The sequence below is a fragment of the Schistocerca cancellata genome, chromosome 4 (assembly GCF_023864275.1).
Source record: "Schistocerca cancellata isolate TAMUIC-IGC-003103 chromosome 4, iqSchCanc2.1, whole genome shotgun sequence".
NCBI classification, from domain to species: Eukaryota; Metazoa; Arthropoda; class Insecta; order Orthoptera; family Acrididae; genus Schistocerca; species Schistocerca cancellata.
The window spans coordinates 880233982-880256072 of NC_064629.1; the positions used below are offsets into that span (position 1 = coordinate 880233982).

At 40.1% G+C, this 22091-nt stretch overlaps 1 protein-coding gene across 2 annotated transcripts in view; it reads right to left on the reverse strand.

Moving 5' to 3' along the window:
- Positions 1-22091, reverse strand: part of LOC126185034 (mucin-5AC-like) — a 190803-nt gene that overhangs the window by 115959 nt on the left and 52753 nt on the right. For both annotated transcript variants that reach the window (XM_049927775.1, XM_049927774.1), the window contains exons 3-5: positions 19636-19740; positions 13970-14739; positions 6795-7124 (exon numbers count right to left, since the gene is read on the reverse strand). In XM_049927775.1, coding sequence (XP_049783732.1) covers positions 6795-7124; positions 13970-14739; positions 19636-19740 — 1205 coding nt within the window. The remainder of the gene's footprint in view (positions 1-6794; positions 7125-13969; positions 14740-19635; positions 19741-22091) is intronic.

Consider the following 22091-nt stretch of genomic DNA (forward strand, 5'->3'; position numbering starts at 1 on the left):
TTTATTGTTTTTACGTGTCTCGATACTAACTTTAACTTCTTACAGTGTGGGTTCTGCTACTGCTCCCCAGTGCTCTTCATCTCTGTTTACTTCCTGCTCCACCTCTTCTGCCATACCGGCATCAACTCCACCTTCATTTTCTGATTCTGTATTCCGTAGTTCACTAAAATACTCCACCCATCTGTCTAAAATCTGCTCTTTTCCTCCAATCAGATTTCTCTCCTTATCTTTACAGAAAACTGCTCTGGGTTGGAATCCTTTCCTTATATCTGTAACCCTCATACAGAATTTCCTTGTTTCTTGAGCAGTATTTCTCTCTTCTAACTCATCACTCCACTGTTTTTCAAATTCTCTCTTTTTCCTCCTACACTCCTTAACTTCTCCCCTTCTCTTCTCCTAGTACTCTTATACAGTACCTCCAGTTCTCCTCTGCAGCATTCTTTTTCTTGCCTCATTTCTTTCTTCTATCTTCCTCCTACAGTCCTCATCAAACCAGCTCTGGGTTCTTGATTGCTTCTTTCTGCCCAGTACAGTTTAAGTCATCTCGTGTATTATTCCTTTAACCATTTCCCATCTTTCTTCAATATCCTCTCCTGCCCACTCTTCAGCTTCATTAAGTCTATAGAAATAAAGAGTAACAGACTATGTTGGTTGGGACATGTAGAAAGAATGGATGAGAACAGCGAAGTCAAGAAAATTTTCAAAGGAAAACCCGGTGGACAACATATAAGGGGCAGACCAAGGACCAGATGGCTAGACAACGTGGAAGAGGACTTGAGAAGGATGGGAGTGAGAAGGTGGAGAGCCAAAGCAGCCAGCAGAGAAGAGTGGGCGGAGGTTGTCCGGAAGGCCAAGACCCTACAAGGGCTGTAGCATCAACGAATAGTAGTAGTAAATTCTCTTTCGCAGAACTTTTTGAATGACTGCTAAACCAATATAGCACAAGAAGAGAACTCTTCTTTAATAAAGCACCTTTCCTTCTCTTCCACACTCTGTTAATCCATAATTTTATTCCAGCCTCATCAACCCAGCCCTTGTCATGTACGTGAAAACCACCACCTGGTGGTGTTTCTGAAGATTTTGGCATTGTCTCGCACTTGAAAATGCAAGTTTAGTACCATCAGCACCAAATGAAAGGACAACAGCGTATCACTTTTTTTTCATGTCCACTTGTTTTTATAGTCTCAGTTTTAGCATCTCTCATGGCAACAGTTCTTACTCGGCGTATCAAATGTCAGAGGAGTTTCGTCCACATTCGCTATTTGGCTTAGTTTTTTTCAAAGTTAAATAATAAAGCGATAGAAGGATAATATTCTCTCTCCATACTCTTGTGGAATTTCCCGAGATATTTTGGTTTTGGTTTGCATGCTAAGTCTGCGACCCTTCATAAACCTATACCATCAACCAACTCCACCCTTAAAGTCTTAAGTTCCACTGTAGCACTAGCATACAAGCGTGTATTTGAATCATTATTGTATTAATTCCAGTGCCATCGTGACAGTGTTCTTGAATCCATTTCAACACAACATCGTTTGGGCCATTTTGCATTCAATCCCCTATTCACACGTTCAGTCTTCCTCACTTTTTTCAGTTCTTCTTTACAAGCCTGCCAATCACAAATGGTTTTTTCTGTTGGTGGAGGGTCGAAATGCCACCTAGTTGCTCTGTTACCACATTCTTCTGCATATGCTATTACTTTCAATTTATATCCCTTTTATTTTTTTCCATTACAAAACCAGCTACTATCTAAAATATTGTACTATTACTAGTATTACAAATGACTTTCAGTTCAAGTTCACTGACACCATAGACTGCAGTGACACAGTGTTCTGGGTTTTTGCTGCAATTTTTTCAATGTTGCCAGATATAGATATGTTTCGCGAGGCATCGAATATATGGTCATTTTTAAGACTAGCAGCAATTTTAAATTGAACACTGGGCATTTTTATATTTATTTCGTGTGTAAGGTGCTCCTGAATTTTGGAGTCAATTTTTCGGAGAAAAAAAAGCATGTCTTATAGCTGTTTTGTACGTAGGAGTTCAATTCTATAAAGAATCACTGGTGTGGTGGGGAGGGGGGGGGGGGGGTTGTTATGACTAAACCGCTGAAGGCTATTGTCCATCTACAGAAGAACAGCAAAACAAGTTGATTACATGTTAATTATGATAAAATAACACCACTTTTAAACTGTGTATTTTCACAGATTTTATATTTAATAATAATTACTGTATTGGGGGCCTACTCATACTCTGCCAGCAACCCACATTACAGCAATGTCATGCATGCAACCAGCGTTTTAGCACATGATACTGAAGGGCTCCCATGATGCACACAACCATGAGACAGTGAGCAAACTGCCAGTAGACGTCACTCATCCCACAAGTCTTTTCCTACACTGGCCACACAACAGAAAGCAAGACCAATTGCATCCTGGCACCAAGAGATGTAGTTAGGCCAATGCATGGACCCTATGGGCCCTGAGTGGCTAGTTCACTCTCAGTGGGCTTCCCAGATGGCATGACTTTCCAAAGCACTTTTCCCCAAGTTGGAAACTTTGATCACTTTCTTGCACCCAGCACAAATATCAATTGTAGAGTTTTTGGCATCAGGAGCACCCCATGAAAATAGACACTCCCAATACTTTTGATACTGTGTTATGCTTGTACATGATTTTGACACTAATATTTCAACACCCGCAAGACAAAAAACGAACTAATTTAAATAAACTGATGGCTCAAATTTGTTCAAAGCCATACTTCCAGGGACAGTTCTGAAGAACGATACCTTCCAGGTTCTCTTTAAAAAAAAAATTGCTGCAACAGCTTTCAGCGACAAAGAAAGGGCATTGAAATATTGGTTAAATGCAGGAGGGAAAAAACTGCTTGAAGCTACGCAGTATGCAAAGGCATTTTCGTTTTGTAAAACCAGAGCGTGAACTGTACAAATGGAAGAATGAATTACATGAGGTAAGAAATATGCGCCAAACAGAAACCCGAAACCATGTGAATGAAAAACTGTTTGAAGGATTTAGAACTGCTCGCAAGAGGCTGTGCACCCTTACAGATGGAGATCTACGAGACTGGAACCTCCAAATTGCATCTGACATGAACATAGCTAATTTCCAGGCTTCACTGACCTGGCTATGCAAGTTCAAGAAATCATACAGAGTATGAAGTCGCAAAATTACCAAGTTTAGGTCACACAAATGTGTAGAGCAGCTGCCAGTGATAAACAATGCTAGAGAGAAATTCATAGCTGACGTTAAGACGAAACTTTTTGTTATCCCTGCAACTGCTTTTTATAACCCTGATCAGTCAGGTTTCGTGAAACAACTGCGTTTCACACCATACTTTATCATTTCAGGCTGAAAAAAAGACAGAGTCGGTTGCCCCATCAATGAATGCTATGACATATTCATATACGATAATACCAGTGATAAGTATGAGTTGTTTCCTGTTTCAACAGCTGTAGCTCTGTCTTCAAGAACCACAAGTCAAATTAGGACCAAAAATAAAAAATGGACTGTTTAGTTGCAAAAATCTTGTAAACAACATATCAAAACCTGGAAAAATGAGAAAGAATAATTTTCGACATTTCGTTTGGAACACATTCCTACCAGTTGCAGAAACTAATTCATTGCTTTTGTTGGATTCATGGTCTAGATGTAACTATGCCTCTGTTTTTGTGGAGGACCACAAAAAAATCTGTAGATGTAACGTGGAGTTCACCTGGAACTACTAGTGCAATTCAACCTCTTGATAAAGAATTTTTTCGACAGTGGAAGAAATTTTTCAGGAAAATATCAGACAACATAATTTCCAATACCTCTCTCTCATTTCAGGTTTATCAGCGGAATAGTATTCTTAAGCTCCAGTCATTTGTGCATTACCAGTTTTCTTTGCCACGCTTTACGAATTTGATGTAGTAGGTCTGGTATGCAGCGCAATATGCAGAACAAGGGCTGGGACCATTTCTGACTCCATCCCAGTTCTATCTAAACAAAACTAGTGGTTACTGCAAAGTGCCTGACTGCAACAATTTTTCCTTTCTCCCATGTGCCAGGTGCAAGAAAAATGTTTGTTTTCATCATTCAATAGACACTTCGCATTTTTGTGAGGACTACAGGGAGTAAACAATGAACTGTTTCACTGATAGTCCAATGTACAACATTCAAACATTATTATAAGGAATGTCCTATAGGGTTTGTTATAAAATGTAGTACTTCAAGACCTTTCATTTCAACAAATTACTAGTCCTCAGTGAGGGAAGTCATCTATGACATCAAACACTACCATGATTTTATTTTCTCTGCTAGTCACTTTTATCAGAATTACATGTGCAAGAATGTAACTGTTGACATCAAGTTAAAAAAAAAAAAAAAAAAAAAAACAAAGCTTATATAGTTTAAGCCAGGTTTTCACTGGAGCAAACAAGTTAACAGGAACGAGTGAAAGAGAATTCTGTCTGGTGTACCCAGTAGGCCACTTGCAGGACTTTCAACTGGATGCCACTGCAGCTTACTTACTCCTCCCTCACCTTTCCCATTTACCTAAGCAGAAAATGGAGACCTACACTTTAATGTGGAATCCGAACCGCATGTCTTTCGTCGCCACTCCAACATCTGTGAGAAGTGAATGCTAGTTTAAAACTCAGAGAAAAAGTTGTTGTCTGGACGGGATTTGATCCCGCACACTCTGGATCATGAAGCGTGCACTTTGCCACTAGACCATTTTTCAATATGACCATTATACCTTACACGCGCAGTGGAAACACCAGTTGTGTCACCTCTTGAGATGATGTTCAACGTCAGTAATTAGTGTTCTGTTTATAAATTTCTCCTCCATGGTAACGAGAAGCCAGGGAAAAATAGCAGCCGACATACAAGGAAAATTTTGGACCAGTCCTAAGGAGAGATGGAGATGCAATTCTGTGTAAAGTGCACAATCTCTACACATATCACGTTTCCATACAAATTGACACACTTAAATTCTTTCTTCCATGGTGCGCCATTTTGCATACTCCATTAAGAACAGTGGGCTCGCCATGCAAAATAATCCTCACTGAATACGAAAGTTTCACATTGTGGCTCTAAGAAGATCGAGTTGCATCCTGTATGCTGAATGCTGAATATTAGCTCCAAAAACTAAAAACTAGTAACACAGCATTCATAGGTAATGTTCGCTACCTTGTGTTCTCTTCCATTCCCTCTAGTATAAACTATCTATCCATATACAAATGAATGGTAGTGATTTTTCTGCAAATGCACTTTCACACGTGTTTGCTCTCATTCGCTCCATTGTAAACCAGGCTTCTTAAAATTGGTGTTGTAAACTCCGGATAATTCCACCACACAGTGCTATGTGAGTGATTCGCCAAGTTGCGTGCTAGGTGGGTAGGGCTGTACAAACCGCTGTTATAAGCTGTTCTTCACATGGCAAAAATGTGCAACTTAAACATTTTTTTACAAAATATTTGCAGTGCCTCTTAGCAGCTAAAATTTTGGCAGTGCATTTCTTTTGTCATCTTCTACCTGTGTAGAAAATTTCAGGGTAACTTTTGACATGTCTTATTGGACCATCCCCTTGTGAGTGCCACAAAGCTTTTGAATTGTTTGCAGCATGTGACAAAGATTTTACCCAGATTGAAAAACGTAAGAGGCTGGAAGAATGCCAAGTACCTAAGGGCCTTTGGAAAATGTGACAGCTAACAATCTATTTGTGGTTACTTTGCTCCAGTCTGAGGGCTTTTACATTTAAAAAAGTAGCCAACACAAACATTAAAATTAAGAAAATAAATATTTCCAAATGTAGTTGGATTCACATGAAAAAAACTGCACCTGATGTCGTCAGTACTGGAGCACCAATAAGATTTTCAAGAATGGGATTACCACTGACATAATAAAGAAGTTCGCTTTAGTGTCACAACAATGTTACCACCACTTGTCAGCTGAAAAGGCAACTACCTACAGCAGATGCTGCCGTATTTGAAAGTAGGTAAAAGAAAATTTTCTGAACAGTTAATCAATAAAAATTCCTTTGTGCTCTATAGAATTAAAAGAAGGATTAAAAACAATTTATTCACAGGACAGTGCATCTGTAAAGTGCTTATTATTAACAAAAGGGATGAATGCTTGTGATTTCTTTCATTGGCACCTACCTCATTTTTGTTGATACCTATATGGCATTTAGCACACACTGCATTTTTCAGATTAAAATATTGATTTTCATTGATCTAATGGAAGGGATCTTAGAAAAATTTTGCAACAATTGTGTGACTTATTACAGTCAATAAATAAAAAATATTTTTGAGGTTTTTTGCATTCAAATGTTTTTGTCAAAACAATAATAATAATAATAATAAACTAAACAACTCAGAATCTGTCTTTTTGACACTTAGCCCGTTATTGATTTCCACTCTACAAGATAAATTCACACTTTTTTTTTCGATCACTCTACTCCCTACTGGATTAAAGGATTGTGAATTTTCAGAAGTCCCAACCTTTCCGTCAGATCACTGCACCAATTCTGCATCACAGCATGTGTAATCCGTTATTAATTTTAATCTGTTCCAAACAATGTTACAGATACTAATTTTTCCCAAAACTTTAACTTGATGATTCGTGTACCTGCTTCAGTTCAAACAACTGTCTAAATTTAACAGCTCATATATGTGCACAATAATGTACTGGTTTAGTGAAAGCAATCACACAATTTGTCCATACCAGCTATTATCTTCAGCATAACTTTCCGCGAAAAAAAAAATCCATAGACTGGAGAAGGAAGAAAGTACTTACTGCAACAGGCTTTGGTGCAACTGTTGTCACCCACGAGCCATCCTCAGCTTTTCGAGAATATGCAACAACATTGTCTTCTTGCGCTTTCACAGTAACTGTTGGGGTGAACCTTGCAAGAGTTGCAATAAGTGGGTACTTTGAGGTAGTTGTAGACTGGGTCCGTAAAATGCTCTCTGCAGTTTCTGGTGTTGGGGTAATTACATTTTGGATGGCCTGTACTGAAGGAGCAACCACATGATTCAGTCGCATTTCACCTAGTACGACGTTTCCTTCGCTTCTTATGGGAAGAGACGTGTTTAACTGGTTGCCAGCCGAACTGGGTACTGCATTCTGCAAAATAAATAATGGAAGGTTTACTTTTTATAAAAACCAAATCTGAAAGCTATAATGCAGTATCATTGTTAAGTGGTGGAGCACACAGCAAGGAGACAAGCGGTACTAAAATCACTGCTTCTATAGTTAAAATTATTAACCTGAAAACCGGCTATCTTCAAAAATTACTATAGAATTCCAAAATCAAATTTAGCAGAAAGCCTAGAGGCAGGTAATTAATTGATAAACTGGCAGACTCAAAAGTTACATCTATTTATCCTGAAGCTGACTACTGAGTGTATATAAGCATATGACTCATTACACATCAAACACCAGCACCTAAGCAACACACTTCAGACAAAATTTTGACAGCAAATGTAAAATTAAAATATATGTGTAATAATTTACAACTAAATTTGCATCTTAATCACAAACTGTTAAGTAGGGGTGTTTGAAGATAAGGAGGGTGAAATCATCATCATCATCATCATCATCATCATCATCATCATCATTGAGATGTCACAGAAAATGAGTCCCGAACACCAAAAGAGGGCAGTAACTAATGGTTTTATGGTGTCCTGTACAAAAATGAAAGACTCATATTTTGACAGCTTTGTAAAAGTGATTGATTTGTGTGTCCAGCACCCAAATTCATTTACAAAATGCCAGATATAGGCTGGTGCTATGAATTTGATGATTTTTGACTCAAAGTTATTAGTTTAGTTTCTCACACATTGTCACTTTAACAAGAGCTGCACAATATCAACTACTTTAATCTATTGTTACAACATTCTACAATACAAGATGTAGTGGGTGGGTCTCAAATGTCAGTGTTTGACACACTGTCCAATCATTAACAACCATGCCTTTGGTTTGATTTCCAGAGTCTGTTGGAGTGTGTATTTTGAGCCGATGTGTTTAGCATTCTTTGATTATTTCCTCACATGGCCATTGCCTCTTCTTGATCCAATAAAATTAGACAAACACCTTCTCAAGAAAAACATTAGTTCGGGTGCACAGCAACAAGCATAAAGAAAGAATACATGTATCAAGTTTGAAGACTGACTAAAGAGGACGGTCACTGTATCCACAGCATATTTATTGTACTCTAGATTAGACCAGCAGCCACCTAAAATATTGCACAGGAGTCTTTATTTCTAGAAGATTAGTAGCCTACGCAAAATTCACCTTTAACACTATACACTAATGACAAACCATAGCTTTAACAATTTGACCCACAGATTGCAAAATTAGCTTATCTAGTTACTATTTAAACCTATCAAATCGTCGTCGTCGTCATCAATTTAAATTGTTTAGACCCATAGAGGACCACACAAAGCTAACTACAATCTGTGGTTGCTATTTTTCTTGCCCTTCCAGAATTGTTTCATCCTCTCGCTATGTTTAGCTTGACTTTCTTCCGTGCATTTTCCTATAGATCTTTTGGGTTTTTCTTCTGGTGCAACTTCCCAGCAGTAGCTCTCCTGTCTGAAGATTTTTTGATCTGTGATTCTGTGGATGTGATGCTGGCATTTTTGAGATCAGTTTGAACTTGTTTGATCCAGACTGGTGTTGTTTTTAGCTTCTGTGAGTACATTAGAATTTTCTTTGTTAATCTGTTGTCATCCAGTCTCATTTTGTGTCCATAGAACTTCAGTCATCGTTTGTGGAAGTCTGTTTCAATGTTGGAATATTTTTCTGTTGTCGTGTTTGAATGTAGCCGATATCCTTTGTCTGTGACCTTTGGTCCCAGAATTTTGCAAATGATTTTCCTGTCAACTTTTTTGATGTTGTCTAGATGCCCTTCGTAATTGAGGTCTAAGGTCTCGCTTGCATACAGTGTTTTGGGTTTGATGACAGTCGCATAGTGTCGAATTTTTGTTTTGATATTCATGCACCTTTTGTTTTAGCTGTTTGCAATTTTCCCGTATGCTTTTCACATTTTGAATTCATGTGCTTTTTGGGCTACTATTTCTTTTCCTGAGGGTTCGATGATTTCACAGAAGTATTTGAAGTGATTGAATACATTTATTGTGCCATAATCTGTGATGATATTTTCTGTTTTGATATGTTTTGTGGCCATAAATTCAGTTTTTATCAAAGAGATCTGGAGCCCGACTTTACCAGCACATTCTTTGAGTACTTCGATCTGATGAATTGCTGTTTGTTCATCCTCCAAGAGGATCACGAGATCGTCAGCGAAGACTAAACATGTGAAATTATTTATGTTATCCTGTTTTTTCCTTGCATGATGGGTCTCCAGCTGTTTTTCTTTTTCACTACCTTTTCCCATTCTTTTATGACCGATGTTGAAGAGTAGTGGGGAGAGTCCGTCACCAGTTTTGATGAGGAAAGGTTGGGAGATTTCTCCACTGAACTTCACTTTGGAAGTTTTGTTGGTTAGGGTTTGTTGGATGAGTCATCGTGCTTTTGGGTCAAGATTGCTTTCTTCAAGTATATTAAAGACAGACTGTCAATCAATGAAGTCGTAGGCTTTCTAGGTTTTAATGTGGATTGTAGGTTGAAAATTTGTTCAGTCCATGATCTGTGTTGTCTATACCCTGTCTGGTATTCACCAATTAGGGGCTCGAGCTGTTCTTGTGCACGTTGTAGGGGACAGGCAGAGAGTATTTTGTAAGGGACGGGGAGGAGGGAGATTCCTTTGTAGTTATTTATGTTAGATTTGTTTCCTTTTTTGTGACGTGGGTAGATGAGAGCACATTTCTAGTCGTCTGGCAGTTTTTCACTTTGTCAGATTTCTTGGATGATCTGTGCGATTTCCTGAAGTGATCGTGTCCCCAGATTTTTCAGTAATTCTACGACGAGTCCATCTTCTCATGATGCCTTTCCGTTCTTGAGTTTTTTGATGTGGCGATGGATTTCTTCTTGTGTTGGTGGTTCTGCATCAGGTTTTGTGTGCTCTGGGAATAGGTGTTGGAAATGTTCGGTTGGTTTGGGCAGTTGAGGTGGTTGGAAAAGTACAGTGCCAGTTCTTCACAGTTTTCTTGGATGTTGAGTGCAAGTTTTCCATCTCATTTCCTGAAAGTCAGATTTTGCAGGGAGTAACCTTTAATTTTTCTTGCGAAAATCTTGTAAAAATTTCTGCTCTTGGAATGGCTGACCTCTGTTTATTGGGAGAATTTTAGGGAACAGTGGTTCACCTGTAAAGGAAATCACATACAGGACACTGATGCGACCTGTTCTTGCATACTGCTGAGGAAATTTAGAGAACCGACATTTGAAGCTAACTGCCGAACGATTCTACTGCCGCCAACATACATTGCATGTAAGGACCACGAACATACAAGAATTTAAGGTTTGTATGGAGGCATACAGACAGCTGTTCTTCCCCTCACTTTATTTGCAAATGGAACAGGAAAGGAAATTTAGTGGTACTGGGTACCCTCAGCCATGCACCATGGCTTGCGGAGTACCTATGTAGATGAAGATGTAGATCATATCTTGGATCATTCACCAATTTGATATAGTACTAAAGTGTATACAATTTGGACAATAGTGCTTTGCAAAAAATGTGAAGATGCATTTTCTGATAGCCAAGAATTTTCATTTCTTTCCAAAATCTTCCAGGGTTTTATCTCATAAAAAATCTAACTGCTACAAACAAACTTTCTAACTGGAAACTAGGAACCAAACATATTAGAGAAACAAAAGATAAGAGGCTGTATCTATCATTTACAATGTTTTTCCATGTATAATTTCACAAAAACCTGTATCATACCATCATCCAGTCATGCGGACACCATGTACTAACAAGAAACCAAAGGCTCAATGAAAGTTGAGTAATTTTACAGCCTAGTAAATTAGTGACATTACTGATAACAAATAATGAATATATTTATGTGAGAATGAAAAAAATACATACTTACAATCAAACAAAACACATATACATTTAAATGCAATTAATACTGACACTAAAAGCCTTTGTAACCCTCAACATATGTAGGCACTACTAATCCTCAAAACTGGTGATTAATGGAAGTTCTAAGCATGCAATATATTAGCAATGACTAACATGCTGCAATCGTGCCAAAATATGTCGCAATTACAGTAGGCTATGTCCCAGTGACATACAATGTGAAAAGAATTAGAATCTAACAATCTGAGAAACCGGAAAATTTTACAGAAATGGAATCCAATTTCCACCAAGACTGAAGACACAAAGATATTCAAACAAAGATGCTGTCATAGGTAAAAGTGTCAGTACTTTTTACAAAATCTACTTCCACAGGACCATAACATCTGCTGCTGCTTCTTTCTGAAGCTGGTACCTTCATCTTGCATTTTGCTGAGGTTACAGATAAAAATTGAGAGACTGTCTCATGAAACAGAACCTCCTAAGCTGCACAGTAAATTGGACCATATAAAAGTTTTTTCCAAAAAGTGATGTAAATTAATTTATCAGTAAAAAAACAACGCTGCCACCACTATTCCAAATATGTGATGTGTTGAGCCACACAAGAGCTGGTTATATTTTGCTGTGACACATCACTGTACATGAATCTGTGTACATGTTTTCAAAGTACATTTTGCAAAATGCAGTGCATGCAACTTCATGCACCTTACCACATAGTGTGTCAAAAACTGCAAAACATTTAAACCACTTCAGAAATTACAAACAGTTACAGAAATTATTGTGCTATATGACGAGAGAAGACTTTAAATGTGTTACGCACATGGAAATAAAATAAAAAAACTTCATAAATTCACATGTATCACAAAACTAGACACCCATAGCTATAAATATCCCAAAGCAGTTCAGAAAAGTGTGCCCAACAATGCTACACCTAATTATAAATCAATGGTAAAAAGAAAACAGATTTGAAGCACTAGAGGTTTTTTTATTAACTTTTACATATAATGACCACCTACACAGATATATTTTACACACCTAGGTATGAGCTTTCTTATACCCCTAACTAATTTACTGGCGTATGCTTAAGCTCAGTTTTTGAGAAAAAAAAGCGTCTTTCCACCGTGAACTTGACAAGAAGAAGGGACCGGTTGGTAGGACATGTTCTGAGGCATCAAGGGATCACAAATTTAGCATTGGAGGGCAGCGTGGAGGGTAAAAATCGTAGACGAAGACCAAGAGATGAATACACTAAGCAGATTCAGAAGGATGTAGGTTGTAGTAAGTACTGGGAGATGAAGCCTGCATAGGATAGAGTAGCATGGAGAGCTGCATCAAACCAGTCTCAGGACTAAAGAAGAAGAAGAAGAAGAAGAAGAAGAAGAAGAAGACGACGACGACGACGACGACGACGACAACAACTTCTTGTACTTTGGAAAAAAAAGTTAGTCATTTGAAGGAAAATGTGAACTGTATGATAATCTACCACAGTTCTCACAAGCTCAATCCACCTCGTATTGCTTTGCAACTTTACGCCCAGATATTTAAATGACTTGACACTATCACGTGGGATGCTAGTAATACTGTATCCGAACATTACGGGTTTGATCTTCCTACTCATCCACATTAACTTATATTTTTCCACATTTACGGCTAGCTGCCATTCATAACACGAACTAGAAATCTTGTCTAAGTCATCTTGTATCCACCTACAGTCACTCAACTTCGACACCTTACCATACACCATGGCATCACCAGCAAACAACCGCAGATTGCTGCTGACCCTGCCCATCAAATCATTTATTCATACAGAGAACAACTTTCTGAAGGGAAGTTGCTCATACAACACCACTGGATACTCGAGACAATTCACAGTGATAGTTTCTTCTTTATTTTTTTGGGTAGGGGACGGAGAGAATCACATGGATTTGGGACTTCTCATGAGGTTTCTCAAGCATGCACATTGTTATGGTGAAACAAAATCCCATTCAGTGTCATCTTTGGTAAGGTGTGCTTTATTATTTCAAAAAGCTTTGATAAATGTACCATACTCCGATTAAAATCACTCTATGGTTGATGTTTCATTGAGCCATGCGGCTGGAGCCAGGCAGTTTTAGTTTACTCGAATGCTATGTGCTCACACACTGTTTCGTATGTGCATGCAAAGCCTTGTCAAGTGCAGCTTGCTGCAAGCTCATAATACAACCATCCCCCCCTTATACCAGCAACAGCAAACTGTCAATTGCAAAGTTGTTGAACGTAAGTTGTAGTTGTGTGCACTGACATATTCTTTAGAACTGGATGCACTGGCTGGTGGAACATTTCTGTTAACGTCTCTCAGTAGTCAACAACACAGATAGTGCGCCCCGTCAGCAAAGCTTCAATGAATGTTTGTCTTTTTTCTGTCACTCAGACCCCTGCCCTCCTTCCATATACAATAATTTAGCTATTTTTCTCTTAGGTTCCTACATATTACAAATCACACAATGCTCTTCAGGTACAATCTATTCCCTTAAAAAACATAAAATAAAAATAAAAAGAATCCAGAACAATTTTACAGATTAATATTGTTCCATGCAATAACATGCTAAAATGAAGACTGAACATTACAACTTGCATAAGCAGAAGGTAACTAAGTAACTAGACAACGGGGGTACTTCATTTAGAGCCTGTACACGACTGTTTACATCACACAAGTCAACTAATGTAACACAGAACTGTAGGTACTGAAATACAGAAAGCCTAACAAATCACTCCGACTTCTCAAACCTCAACTAATATCCAAAATTATTCAAACAATAAAAACAATGTGCAGGAAAACCATTATAATCATACACTACATTCAAGGATATTCCCCTACTCTAATTCTTACTAGTGCAAATGAAGACTCAAGAAAATCTGTGCCACACAATTTTAGTAAAAACATCTAGTGCACCTCCGGGCTGCACAATTAAACAAAAAACGTAAGGAAAAAAATAACTTTAATACTGACCTGTGACTGACTCCGATGCCGAGCTGGAGACCGCCCTTGCACTGAGCCTCGGACTGCGGCGGAGGGTGCAAGGGATGCTCCTGCACCCTTTCCCTTTCGCCCTAAAGCTTCTTTGGCAGACCTGTGTTCTGCCAGCAGTCTGTCGAAGTTTTGGCTGCGGCCCGCCACTGCGCGCCGCATCGACAGGGAATGAGACTTGCACGTAAGGGAGCGAGTGCATGGTCTTCCTGTCTCTGGATTCCACACACCGCAATGCTTGTCTGGATCGTACTCTCGATCCCTTGATACTCGAGGTCTTTTCTTCTGCTGAGACTGCCGAATGGGGGGTGAGTGAGTCCGTACGGGTGCTTTTGCAGGCTCTATTACAACGGGAATGGTTTCCAGAACTGCGTCTGGCCCTGGAGCTACTGAAGCTACGGGTGGCCCCAGGTCGGGGTCGTTTGCCAAGGCGGCGGCCGCGTGAGCCGGCACTGGGACCTGCACAGGGACCGAGACCGGCACTGTCAGCGTCAGCGTCACCGGCACCGCCCCCAGAGGAGGGGCGGGGGTGGGGGGCGCGGGCGCCGCGGCCGCCGCTGCTGCGGAAGGGGGATGACCTGTTGAAACTGTGGGCTGGGAAGGTTTCTTCACCTTCAATTTTACATTTCCAGCCCCCGATTTATTTCCAGCTCCTGTTTTGCTTGTGGAGGGCAATCTGTTTGCCAGAACTTTCTCGACCGGTTCTGGTGTTGGCACTGGAGCATCTGGAGGCCTTGGTCTGTGCCATATTTCTGGAATACAGAGCATTCAAAGTATAGCATTTCACAGTGTAACAAATAACTTAATACGCTACTATATACAAACTCTTTAAGAAAGAATTAGTAGATATTCTTCACAAAACTAATCACTGAAATTTTAATAAACTACATATAAATAATTTAACTAAATAGTTCGATAATCATACTAGGAAACTGATTTGACCATAAAACCAAAATGCTACTATCAAAGTCAGCATCAAGGCATACACTTCCTCCTATAAACTGGAGACACCACTACAATCATATATGTATAATCAGTAGTACATCACTTGATGATGAATGTCACCTGCTGGAGACTGGACAGCAAATTAAGTTAGCTTCTACACTCATGTAACAGAAAATTAAGTGATATGACGAACAGGTTACATTTTATTAGTCACAAACATATTGATCTGTACTAGTTGTCCAGAAATTAGGAGGTTTTAATGTCCCACTGTGAGCTATGTTACCAACAGTTCTTTCACAGGATTGACAAGGGTGGAGAGCGAAGCTGACCACGATCCTCTACATAGTGCCACCCTGACAGAAACCATGGAAAATTCAAATAAGATAGACCATGTAAGCGCTATCAGTATTCATTGAATAATTTCAGCATTTTACTACGGTATCAATTCACTTCATTCCTATTTTTATATCAAACATGAAGATTTCGATTGTGTGTCTCCTGAAAGAGCAACATCATTATTCACAACTACTTCGTGTATGTCGCCCAGATCTTCATGACAATTTCTATGGAGGAGAAATCCCACTCTGCTTAAAGTACTTACCATCAAGAACTCTGTTTGTCTTCTTTCACAATGCAGAACCTTCACATGCTGTACCAACTCTGCACCCAGAGTCTGAATTTAACAAATGAGTACATTCTCCAAATTTGTCCACCTGGAATTCTAGTAGCTATCTATTCTTACTGTCGGGCCCGGTAAATAGGGTGTTTCAATACTTCCTATGATCTACCTAACGAAAGCTATCTTGGTTTTGTTAGAACTTTTGGATGTGTTGTTACAGTTAAAGATTCACATATTGTTACAGTGTAATAAGCTTAGAAAATCTTCATTTAAAAGTAACTTGCTAATAGTCTGCAAGGTTCTGCTAACATGGGGAGTCTGAATGACCTATGTGGACCATAATGAAAACATGATTTTCTCTAATACAGAGGTCTTGAAATGCAAAACTTGCTAAACATTAAATTTTGTTTTAAATTCTTTTACTACACTAAGATCAAACTTTGCTCTAAAATTCTACACAAATACTTAGAATACAGAAGATGGAGTCCTGTTTCTCACAAATGTTCATTTGTTTCAGATATACAACAACACCAATTATTACTACCACCACCAATACAAAATGCTGCTACTGGCTGTAAAATTTTGCTCCAGCAGGTTAATTGTGTGATTTTAACCAGCAGCCCAGTTAAGAAGCCTTTAAGATTAAAATAGTAAAGTGTAACATTGCAATGGTACTGCTCACAGTACGAAAATTCCACAGAGCCTTCATACACATTCAGTTTTCCCGTTCAAAAGCAGTAGGCTATGTATTACCTACATTTATTGTAAATTAACTCTATTTTCAAGTTTGTTAGCGACTATAATCAACATCACAAAGTTTTAGGGAGAGGGGGGGAGAGGGGGGGAGAGGGGGGGAGAGGGGGGGAGAGGGGGGGAGAGGGGGGGAGAGGGGGGGAGAGGGGGGGAGAGGGGGGGAGAGGGGGGGAGAGGGGGGGAGAGGGGGGGAGAGGGGGGAGAGGGGGGGAGAGGGGGGGAGAGGGGGGGAGAGGGGGGGAGAGGGGGGGAGAGGGGGGGAGAGGGGGGAGAGGGGGGGAGAGGGGGGAGAGGGGGGAGAGGGGGGAGAGGGGGGAGAGGGGGGAGAGGGGGGAGAGGGGGGAGAGGGGGGAGAGGGGGGAGAGGGGGGAGAGGGGGGAGAGGGGGGAGAGGGGGGAGAGGGGGGAGAGGGGGGAGAGGGGGGAGAGGGGGGAGAGGGGGGAGAGGGGGGAGAGGGGGGAGAGGGGGAGAGGGGGGAGAGGGGGGAGAGGGGGGAGAGGGGGGAGAGGGGAGAGGGGGGAGAGGGGGGAGAGGGGGAGGAGGGGGAGAGGGGGAGGGGGGAGGGGGGAGGGGGGGGGAGAACTTCACATGCATCCATCGTAAGAGTGTGTCACAGCCAGTGCATGTTGTTAATCCATATTGTTGCAAACATGCTTACAGCTGTTCATCTTCTGTGAGCTGATACACATAAGGATTAAAGAGTCTCTGGACATACCTGTTAGCGTTAACAGTTTGGTGACACAATTGAGTCATGATACAGACACGGCATCGTGCACCAAACACTGATCTTGGGTAAAAGTGCTCTTACAGTGTCTCGTTGTTACGTTGCTTGACACTGTTGGTAATAATATGTGTGCTGAACAATGGCAGATGAATATGGTGAACTTACATTCAGTCGTCAGTAGCCTATCCAAATGCTTTGTTCATAATGGCCCATCGTTCGTAAAGAAAGCTAACCAATATTTTGTTCTATTAGATTAGAATTCAGTCACACTGTCAGTATTTTCAGCAAAATTGGAAATAACACATAAAATGGAAGCTACTGCAATGATGAATGTAAATCTTGGGTCATGATAAATATCACTCTACTATGGCAATCATAGTTTCATGTTGAGATTCCTGGATTTGGCCAACTCTCAAGCGAATTATCACATTCCAAGCTAAGCCAGCCCTCGAGCTATGCTAGAGCGCTTTTAGCTTTCTTCCATTCACATTTGTTGGCTTTGGCAACTTACAGCTTAACTGTCATATTACAATCTAATCGAGCCCTCGGGCTTCACTACAAGTCAGTCTGTCAGCAAGTCCAGTTTTCTTCCAGTCACTAAAGAAATGTGAAAATCAGTAACCAATCATAAAAAGCATAATAACCAGATCAGTAAAAGTTAGTCTGGTGCTCGCTATATCAGAAACACTTGTAATCACTTAGTATCTTCTGCCAAAAGAAATTATTACATTCAGCTATTTTCATTGGCTACCATATACTACCAAACAACTGGCTACAACTAACATCAGTGACCATCATCAGCCAATTGGCAACATCAGCACCCAATGGACGAGCTGCCAATACTGTGTGCACTCTAGCCCCAACCTTGAGATTATACAACAGCTCTTCAAGGTACTGATAGGAATTTTCTGATACATAATGGTCAATCTTCTGTAGGTTCACTTACCCTGACAGACTGAAACATGCCTCAGATGAGGAAATAAGAACCTGAAGCTCTGAAAATCCTAATTCCACTTCACTCAGAAACCACTAGCAGATGTCAAGATGAGAAAGTTTGTCTAGACACTTTAACACATGCACAACAGTAATTCTGCAAGGATTAACACATGCACAACAGTAATTCTGTAAGGATACAGATGCAGGACCTTTCGATAATATTTTGACACAGTTATATCTGAATTCCCACATGCAGATATAAATGGCACTGAAACTTTTTCAAACTGTATTCCAGGCTTTCATTCACTAGAGCAATGCTACCTGGTGTTCAAACTCTATTCAGGTAGTTGCAGTTTCTATTTGCTACAGAGTCCATTTCACACCATTTTGCTATTAATTTTTGCATTGTAGACTTTGCTGGAGGTTTTAGTAAAAAACTTCTAGTCAAACTCTTGTACAAACAGTTCTGCATGTTTTCCAAAAATGGTGCTTTTCCCCGACACGAACACGAGCCATTTTGTCATTAGCACCATTTTGTGATGTACTTTATTGGTCACTAAACATGTCTACTCCTCTCTCTCAGCCAAATGTAATGACACAGCTGAGTACTCAGAAGAGAGAATGCAGGAGGTGCACTTGCACTGACACGTGCATTGACATCACAGTTTCCAGCATTTTCTGTAATGGACAGTTCTCCTGTTCATTAACAAGGGTCAATTCCACACTGGTCTTCTACACATTTCCTGGACTAGTTTTATTCTGTCCATCTTTTATATCTGTCTCAGCCTTTGCATTCCAAACAACTCACTTGACATGGCGGAATTTTCATTTGGTTACTATACTTTCTACCACCATGATCCTATCCAGCCTTAATTTGTTTTTAAGAGGCCTTGTCAGTCAATCTTTGTCTTTCACCCAGTGAATGTGAGGATTGTTGTGAAAAATGTAATTACTTTGAAGTGCTTTATTTATGATAATTGTAAGGTGATAGTATGCTAGAAAATGGAAGTGCAATGACAGAAGTGAAATAGAGCTTGAAGATATTTTGTAAAGTAAGTCTGAAAAATGTGAAGAGGATAGGCATGCATCAAACAAAAACCTCAATAATGTTTCATAAAAGTACCAAAAATACACAGATCAATGAAACATTGGTTTCTGGCAATGTAGAGAGGATTCAGCTTTACGTGCCTTCACAATCAAAACTTGGTTTTTTGTGTGGGACATTATCGGTAACACCGCAGTTCTTGATCATTAAAGCAGACTTTCTAAGGCTAAATGAAGTTTCATGTACAATGTTCAGAAAAATGAAAGTTCTAGAAAATGTACTGAAACTACACAGAAACTATTGTCAATTTGGATAACTTAACACACACACACACACACACACACACACACACACACACACACACACTTAAGAATGCAGTTGAGCAAAAAATTCCATACGCCTGAACAGTGACACCAATCAGAAAAATGGATTACCCAAAATGCCTGCCCGTGCCCCCACCATATGCGAAGCACAATTTTCCCATTTGTAACATATTATTGACTAACGCATTAAGTTTCAGTTGCAAAGGAGAAACCCCTCCATTGTAAAGGACATGACATGACAGAATGACTTTAGAGTTGTATGGTGTTATTTTCAGTAATATTTAAATAAATTCAAATTCTCACCCATATGGCTCCGCAGGCCTTGAGGTTTCACCAGTGCCTTACACTGTTCACACACAACAGTATAAAACGGGTCTCTCTCTGGACAGTGGCCGAACAACCCCATGTCTGAAATGGAAAAGTTAGGTACATTTAGAATTATCCATAAACAAATAAATACTGAGTGCTACTGGTTACTCTTACATATAACACAGTCTGAAATGAAATGATCGTATGGCATTTATTGGTCGGGATATTCCCTTCGGGGTTCGACCGCCATATTGCAAGCCTTTTAAGTTGACGCCACTTCAGCAACTTGCATTTCAATCATGATGAAAATGATGGACACACACCACCAAGTCCCCTGTCGGAAATCGAACCCGGGCCCACTTGCGTCGTAGGTGGTAATGCTACCGCTGCGTTACGAAGGTGGACACACAGTAGTACAAGGTCTGAAAAGTAATGTCTTCACATTTACGAGAAAACTCAAAGCTTTTTAAATGAAGCGAACATTATTAACAGTCTAGATCTTTATTCTTCATGTCAACATATTTGCAGCCGTCTTCTGCTATATGGCTCTAAATCATAGCATGTAACATGGCCATTTGTAGTGTAACTATATCAGAGTGTGTGAAACAGCATGCTGTAATCCCCCAGAAAACTGAAAGCATGAATTAAAAGAGTTTGTTCCCACCTGGAGCACCCTTCAACATGACATTGCCAGACCACACACAAGCACTCTGATATGTGCAACAATCTGTCACCTTGGGTTCACTGTCATTGATCATCCTCCATACAGTTCCAACTTGGCACCACCCGATTTCAATTTTCATCCATTTCTAAAGCTTAAGAAAACTCCTTCAAGGGTTTCATGTTGATAGTGATGAGGCAGTGCAAGCAGAGGTGAGATTGTGGCTCTGTCAATTAAGTCAAACATTCTACAGTGACGGTATCAATAAACTGGTGTCTTGTTGGGAAGTCGTGATGGTGACTACGTTGAGAAATAGATGTGTGCACACGATGAATAATGTAGAATGTTAATAATGTTTGCTTCATTTAAAAACTCTTGAGAGTTTTCACAAAAATTTGGAAGCATTACTTTTCAGCACACCCTCATATAATACATTAACAATGACAATATTTTTGTGGCTAGCAAATTCATACAATTTTTGTATTGGATTTTTTGAGTGATGTGATCAATATCTCTCTCTCTCTCTCTCTCTCTCTCTCTCTCTCTCTCTCTCTCTCACACACACACACACACACACACACACACACACACACGGATGTCGAATTAGGATTCTTATTTACTATAATAAATTCTTAAGGAAATTTCTCAAAAGGAAAAATTATGGCAGTCTCAAAATACTAACGTTAGTGAAAAGAACATAGAGGATCAAGTGTCATTATGCAGCAGCTTCCTCCATGGACCAGTAGCTCCCACAATGTAAGACCATGAAGAATGTCAAGATGATAAAAAATTCACATAAGATGTGAGCCATTCAAGTCTAATTGATAATATGTGAAACTAAGCTCAATAAATAAACACTGCTGAATGGAAATGGAGAGTTGAAATAATAAAGAAATCTTTCTCTCTATGTGAATCCTCTCCCCCCCCCCCCCAACCCCACCCCATGCAACCCCCATACCCAAATTTACTGTACGAAGTCTTATGTAATGCATAAGCAGATTCATTACCTACTGAAATTAGTCAAATCTTTCAAACAAAATCTCAGTTTATGAAATCAATACATGGCGTAAGAATACGCCATACGAAGATTTATTGTGACTTTGGTCCAGAAAGGTGTCCATTACCACTATTCAGAAACATACACTTTCAGTAACTTCCCAGCAACCATAAAAAGTTTATTAGTAACTAAAGTAAAATTCAGGAGAAGCGTAAAGGATGTATTAGTGGCCAACTCTTACTCTACTGACAAATTTCTTAGAGAACCAATTTATGTATTTACTACTAATAACACTAAATACACTCCTGGAAATGGAAAAAAGAACACATTGACACCGGTGTGTCAGACCCACCATACTTGCTCCGGACACTGCGAGAGGGCTGTACAAGCAATGATCACACGCACGGCACAGCGGACACACCAGGAACCGCGGTGTTGGCCGTCGAATGGCGCTAGCTGCGCAGCATTTGTGCACCGCCGCCGTCAGTGTCAGCCAGTTTGCCGTGGCATACGGAGCTCCATCGCAGTCTTTAACACTGGTAGCATGCCACGACAGCGTGGACGTGAACCGTATGTGCAGTTGACGGACTTTGAGCGAGGGCGTATAGTGGGCATGCGGGAGGCCGGGTGGACGTACCGCCGAATTGCTCAACACGTGGGGCGTGAGGTCTCCACAGTACATCGATGTTGTCGCCAGTGGTCGGCGGAAGGTGCACGTGCCCGTCGACCTGGGACCGGACCGCAGCGACGCACGGATGCACGCCAAGACCGTAGGATCCTACGCAGTGCCGT